The sequence below is a fragment of the Vespa mandarinia genome, chromosome 7, assembly GCF_050613455.1.
Source record: "Vespa mandarinia isolate Hongniang chromosome 7, ASM5061345v1, whole genome shotgun sequence".
NCBI lineage: Eukaryota > Metazoa > Arthropoda > Insecta > Hymenoptera > Vespidae > Vespa > Vespa mandarinia.
The window spans coordinates 4,650,001-4,657,500 of record NC_140816.1 but is presented as its reverse complement, the minus strand read 5'-3'; the positions used below and the strand labels follow the sequence as shown (position 1 = coordinate 4,657,500).

Below are 7,500 nucleotides of genomic sequence, written 5' to 3'. Positions count from 1 at the left end.
AAATATTTATTATTGTTCCTATTCAAATGCTTTATCATTCATAGAAAGAAAAATTACAAGCTGAGCCTTCGAAGTTTCTTTGAATTCTTGAAGATGTCGGAGCCTTGCTGTTCATTGACAAAGTCAGCTGTTGAATACGATGGAAAAACGATATATATGAATGTACGTGCATGTGTGTATGCATGTGTGAGTGCATGTGTGTGTGCATATGTGTGTATGCGTAGATCCATAATTATATTAAAACTTTCGAATATTCAAGTTTATTAAAAATAAAGATAATAAATTTTCGTGTAAAAATTACTGCGAACACGAAGATGAGGTACGTATATTAGGTACATAAATAGAATAAAGAAAATCTAAATTTAATAACTCCTTTAATTCTTTTTTTTTCTTTTTTTTTTTTTTTTTTTTTAATATCACTTCGATAATTTCAAAGGCAAATAACTTGTATGTAAATACATCTTCGTATATTTATTAGAAAAGTTTATTGGAAAACAATAGGATCTATGAACGTTTTGCAAAATTTTTACGTCGAAAAATGTTGAACGTTTCGCGTGTATGCCATTCGAGAGGAAGAAAGTGATCGGAGACGAGTTCCTTCGTGCGGAAAATACGAGCGGTTATTTTTGTCCGGTTCTTACGCGGAGATGGTTGGTAACTGCCGTAGGGAGGAGAGTAGAAGAGGAAGATGAGAAGGAGAAGACGGTCCATTCGTTCTACTCTCGTGCACGCTCCAATATATCATCCTGCGCAGCATCCAGTGTAGACCGAACGAGAGAAAGAGAGAACTACGGGATTATCTTTAGTTACGAAAAACGACGAGATCGTGTTTCGTTCGAAAACTGACGTCGAACTCCATTTTATCTCTTTTTCTCTCTATCTATCTATCTTTGTCTCTATCTCTGTCTCTCTCTCTCTCTCTCTCTCCCCCTTTCTTTCTCTTTTTCTTTCCTTTCTCCATTTGAAAATAAAAGATTTCATTCCTTTACGGAATGGACAAAAAATCAACTAGCCAAAGGGAAACAAATAATATTGAGTTGATTCATAAATAAATACCATTATACAGGTAATAAATTTATGACAATGAAACGGTACTTATTTATGTCTCAACTTGATAATTGTAATATATATTATAAAGCTAATAATTCGTATTACAAATTTGATTCATATATATATATATATATATATATATATATATATATATATATATATATGAAATAATCCAATAGTAAAGAAAATATAACAATAACAACGGTGGATAAATAAAAGAAAAAGAACATGATGCAATAATAAAAAAAAAAATAACATCTCATCGACTTCTTTTAGAGGTAATATATTTGTTTTCCGATTTTTTTTTTTTGTAACCTATCAATATATCGTATAATAATTAATATTAATAAAGATAACAGACGATATATATTACAGTTGTCGATTCTAAGCGTGTAAGAATATTCAAGAAAAGATCGTTCGTACGTAGCAACGACGAAAGATCTATTCTCGCTCATGGCCTTTTTCTCTTTCGTAATTTCCTCTTTTTCTACTTGTCGTCGATGGAAGCTACTTCTGTGGGGTTTTTTTTTCTTTCTTTCTTTCTTTCTTTCTTTCTTTCTTTCTTTATTTTGTTTTTATCTTTAACTTTTGTCTGAGCAAATTTCTAACTATCTCGTTTGGAACACTCGTTCCCGCTAGAACGTGCGCGTGTACATTACAATTTTTCGTCGTTAAGTACATAATCATCGATGATTGATAAAAATAAAAATAATATAACCAATAATTATAATACGAATAATAATGAATGAGACAATAATAATAATAATAATAATAATAATAATAATAATAATATAATAATAATATAATAATAATAATATAATAATATAATAATAATAATAATAATAATAATAATAATAATAATAATAATAATAATATAATAATAATAATATAATAATAATAATAATAATAAAATCATATATAATAATAAAATAATAAACTGACAATAATAAAGGGCAATAATAATAATAGTAATAATAATAATAATAATAATAATAATAATAATAATAATTATAATAATGATAATTATTAAGAATTAATAATGATGGTAATATATAATATTAATTTATTTGTTTACTATCTTAATCAGTTGATTACGATATGCAATACTTGATAATATTGAGCTGCCCCTAAACCCCCCACCCCCCCACCCTTATCCCCCAAATTCCTAACGACATCTCGTCATTCTCCGTAACTTCTTACAAAACTTTTGGTTTTTCCCTTTATGTTTATGTATGCATTAACTTTCTACTTAAAAGTCTACAGAATCGAGTTAACCTCGTATCTAAGGTCTCGAAAGATTTAGGACTAGACATCCTCTTGTGTCTCATACATAGCTTGATTTCGAATGTAATCATTATAGTTTTGTTGTTGAATCTTTCACTTGCATTTTGTTTTGGCGTAGACGGGCCAATAACGTTCACGTCGAACGACGATATCGCTTTCTTTACAAATTACTGACTAGCTTCTAGCTGTTAAAACTATACGCGTTTGTGCTTAGTTTTATAAGGCACCGAACTAAAGGTTAACAAATCTCGTTTCTTGCTCTTATTCTTTTCCCTTGTTTTTTTTTTTTTCTTTTTTTATTTTATTTTATTTTATTTTTTTTTTTATTCCTTCTTCAATCAATCATTATGTCTTTAGATACGACGAAAATTTGGTCTGATTTATTTCTCTTTGTTTCTTCTCTCTATCTCTTTCTCTATCGCATATGATGATTTCAACAGCGTCGTTCCTTTCTTTTATTATTAAATGAAAATAAATGTTTTTCGTATTCTGTACTAAGATAAGGCCACACGAATAAGACACTTTAATTATTCTTTGTCATTTACGAAGACATTCTATGAAGGGCGTTCCCCATATATCATTTTATTATTATCTAAAATCATCTATAACTTTCGTGACAGGAACGTTCGTACGATCGAGTTACAACAGACGACTCGCCATTTTTGTTTTAACAAAGATAGAACAACTTTATGAATAAAATGTCGTGTCAACGTAGAAAATCCCTTGAAAGATTGTTGTTTTCTCTACTTTTTTCTTTTTATTTAATTTTTTTTTTTTTGAATTTCCTAATAGATCCAAAAAAAATCGCGAAGTATCAAGGGACGTCGACATTATGATTAAAAACACTATTCTCTCTCTCGCTCTCTCTCTCTCTCTCTCTCTCTCTCTCTCGCTCTCGCTCTCTCCCACTCTCACTACTTACATGCACGAATAAATAAAAATATGTGTCTAAACTATGCGATTAAACAATCGCTCGTCGTACTTGTTCTCTGCTCATTAAGCGAGAACCTTCCAAGAATCTAATACAAACGTACGCACGTACGTTTTTCGGTACAATATCAATTACGATCAACACGAAAGTTCGCTTTAAAAAAAAAAAAAAATTGAAAAGAAATTGACTTAGAAGAGGGTGAACATATATATATATATGCGTATATGTATGCATATATATATATATATACATATATATGTATATATATATATATATAGCGAACACGAGTGATAAGATCGTCATTCGATGATTTCGAAGACAAACAACGTTTAAAATATTTAGTGAAAAATCATTCGAAGGAATTCTTTTCTCTTTCGTTTTCTCATTTATTTTATATCCATAATAAAATGATCCTTCGATAACTCTCACTTTCCACCCCCTTCCCTTATTAATTCTATACTAAAAAAAAAAAAAAAGAAACAAACGACAATCGTTAATCGTCGAAATCGTCGCGCCGAGACGATCCTCGATAAAAAAAGAAAAAAAAAAAAAAAAAAAAAGAAAAACGATTCTCATTTTTGGCAAGACTTCGTGTTCCTTTCCTATTGTAATCTTGCTTCCTGAGGCGTTGTTTGGTATGGTAATCCTGGGAAAGCGGCACCCGCCGTTGCAGCAGCAGCAGCAGCAGGCAAACCTGCTGCACCTGGCAATGTTGCATATGTATATGGCGTCACGTAACCTGCCGCTGCGTTTACTGAAAAAGTTACAACAAAATTTTCTTATTTCTATACGAAGAGTTTCATGTTTGTTTACAAATATTAATGAAGAAATATTGTATAAATTATACGATACATTTTTTAAACAAAATTAAAAAAAAAAAAAAAAAAAAAAAACAAAGCAATTTCGAATCTATTATTTTAATTATCCGATATGCGTATTTAAAATTGATAAATGTTTGTCTAAACATAGAAACGGACTACTATCATCACCATTACCAGCACTATCACTATCATCATCACCGATATCATCATTGACTACTAGTACAATTACCATCGTTGTCATCGTCGTCATCATCATCATCATCATAAACATCATAGAACAGTTTAACGATACAGTAGCGAACATATTTCTTTGACCACAAAGCGAAATAAAAGAAACTGTAAATACAAATACGAAACTAGGACATTATAAACATCTCAATATATATATGACATATTGACAAACATATACTAAATATATATTGACAGACAAATATCCTTTTTCTACGTATGAACACACATATATATATACAGATCAGCTTTACCATTAATGAATGAATCAGTTTCTAATATAAAATGAATAGTCGATAAAAAAGACAATATGACAACAAAAACGCATCAGAGACATAAATTTACTACGAATTCGAATATTAAATATACCATACATTTTTCGCAACTGGTGTTAATCTGGAGAGAAGACTGCAAATTTGATAAAATATATGATCGATCAGTCCTTGGTTGAAGTGTCATATCATTGATAGGAACGCAGCCAAAAGTGTTGTCAGAAATATTACTAAAATCGTCAAAATTGATGTTTATCTGTGAATAATGATGTTGGTAATACTTGCAATTTTGTCGATATAAATAAGCTAGGCGTTTTAAATAGGATACGTAATGTTGGTAATTCTGATAATCTTGGCATGCTAGATAATCCAAGTGATTTAGGTAAATTTCATGTTTTACGTGTGCTAGAAAATCTAAATATTTTAGGTAAGCTATGTAGTCTGAGTCATTTAGATCGTCCTTGTCATCGAAGTAATCATTTTGATCTTGATTCTTATCATAATGATCATGAAATACTTTATCATAGAAATCATGATGCTTATAACAGTGGTGACAATAGTGATTGCAGTAATCATAGCTATCATAATCGTAGTGATTTTGGTGACATAAATGATCTTGATGATCTTGATGATCTTGCCGATCTTGCCGATCTTGCTGATCTTGCCGATCTTGTCGATCTTGCTGATCTTGCTGATCTTGCCGATTTTGCTGATTATAATAATGATAGATTGCGACGAAATCTTTCCTCTCCTCAAGATTTTCCAACGTACCAGCAGCAGCAGCGCTGGTGTATGGATAGGCCTCTGCAAAATTGTAGGAAGTACCCGGATAGGTGGCAGCCGCTGCCGCTACATTCTGATAATCGTAAAATTGCGTAGCTGCAACTGCGGCTGCGTGGCTCAACTGTGTCGCCGGAAGTGGTACCAAGCCGCCTGGCGCCGCTGCGGCCAGATAAGGAGACTGGTAAACGTAGCTCGGTGGTACTCTGAAACGTGAAAACGATCGTTGGTAAGGTGTTCAACATTTTTATATCCAGCTTTCTTGAAAACACAACGAGAACTGCCGCTCTCCGATCATCATCGAATTTTGAAAATCAAAAAATAAGTAAGGATAACTTGGAAATTTATTTCTTATGCAGTCAAAAAATTTACTTATAGGTTTTGTTTCAATCCTTGAAAATTGAAATAATATTTTAATTAATTCCCATCATTTATATATGATGTAGATCAATTTTTCAAAGATATTATCAATTCTGTTCAAAATCCAAATAAAAAATCATTTATTCATTTTATTTAAAATCTTTTTCAATTATCAAGGTCAAAGTTTAACTGAGAATTTTCAAGAAAATAGAATGGTTATATATATATATATATATATATATATATATATATATATATATCACAAAATTTGAAAAATAACCAGAGTACGGCGGTTTTCAGAACAACAACACTTCCTTCTTTGATAGGATTCAATGGACAGGAAAATGCGAGTTACCCCGGTGCTAGGTTTATGGCTACTGGCTTATTACTGGGTGCTTTATTATCAAAGACGTGCGTGCATTCTAAGTATACGATCGAAAATCAAAGTTTTGTTACCGTAACCTACTAATCGGTATAAGATAATAAATATTCGCAGCACGTCGACAAATGGACGATATTAATATGAATACTTATTAAACATCAAAAATTAATGATCATCAACGTTAACGGTCTATCGCTCGTGCGCAACTTTCTACCAAAACCAAACAACAACACCAAACCGGCAAGATGAGCGAAGGACCGAATCTTTTATCATATATATATATTATATATATATATAATATATAATATAATATATACATACATAAATATGCATATATATAATCATTTATTAATATATAATCATTTTTTCTTCTGAATTTGTTCAAACCCAAGTAGTTACTTTCAATTAGAACACGATTCGCCAGTGAATGAAAAGGGAACAAAGGAAACAATATTGGTCAAGGAAAGCGCAAAAGGAAGCGAATCCTGTTTCGTAGGTGTGTATGTGTGTGACATCATTATAAGGCAACAACAACAAAAAAAAGTTACGCAACAATCCAAGAAAAAATCCTTTCAACGTGTTGGCAAAACAACAGCAAACCATCAATGACAAACGTGTACGAGTGAGAAATACTCTTTCGGCACACGGCACACGATTATCTAACACCAACGTTAGTACCTAGCTTTTACGTGAATTAAAGAGAGAAACAACCAAAAAAAAAAAGAGAAAGAAATAGTCAGAAAGAGAGAAAGAAAGAGAGAGAGAGAGAGAGAGAGAGAGAGAGAGAGAGAGAGAGAGAGAGAAAGAGAGAGAGAGAGAGAGAAATAGAGACAAATAGTGAAAAAGAGAGAGAAGAAAAATTATAGAGAAAAAAAATATAAAATGTTAAAAAAAAAAATAAAAAAAAAATTTCTCGGTGTTCTCGTAAGTTTCTTTTTCTTTTTCTTTTTTTTTTTCTCCTTCCCTCTTCACAACAATTCAACCTTTTATTAGTCATTAAAGATCATTAAAACTATATCACATTCGTTCTTCTTACTTAAACACTTTTTCAATCTTTAATAAAATAATCGAAGATACGTTAAAGTTGATTGCCTTTTGAGAAATCTATGTCTACAATATATACATACATACATTCGAAAATTGAGAGAAATGAGGATAGTTCCTCGTTCTTTTTCCCGGAGACAGCCCTGAACTTTTTAACGGATCGATAATGGCTAGTGTCCAGTCTAGGAAGAAAATCAATATGTCGTCCTGCGGCATCGAACCGGTCCGTTCCTCCGTTTTCTCCGTTAGTTCCGGGGCCGTTGGCGAGCGGATTACCGGGGCCATCGCGACATCGGAGAAATGCCAAACTGTCTTTTCTTTGTCGCGTTATTCCCCTCCCCAATCGTT

At 31.6% G+C, this 7,500-nt stretch overlaps 1 protein-coding gene across 2 annotated transcripts in view; it reads right to left on the bottom strand.

Moving 5' to 3' along the window:
- Positions 1–2,585: 2,585 nt before the first annotated feature.
- LOC118440663 (RNA-binding protein 38) overlaps positions 2,586–7,500 on the bottom strand; it is a 34,905-nt gene continuing 29,990 nt past the window's right edge. For both annotated transcript variants that reach the window (XM_085658423.1, XM_035864022.2), the window contains exons 5-6: positions 5,358–5,572; positions 2,586–4,019 (exon numbers count right to left, since the gene is read on the bottom strand). In XM_085658423.1, the coding sequence (XP_085514549.1) occupies positions 3,868–4,019; positions 5,358–5,572 (367 nt within the window). In that variant the 3' untranslated portion in view covers positions 2,586–3,867. The remainder of the gene's footprint in view (positions 4,020–5,357; positions 5,573–7,500) is intronic.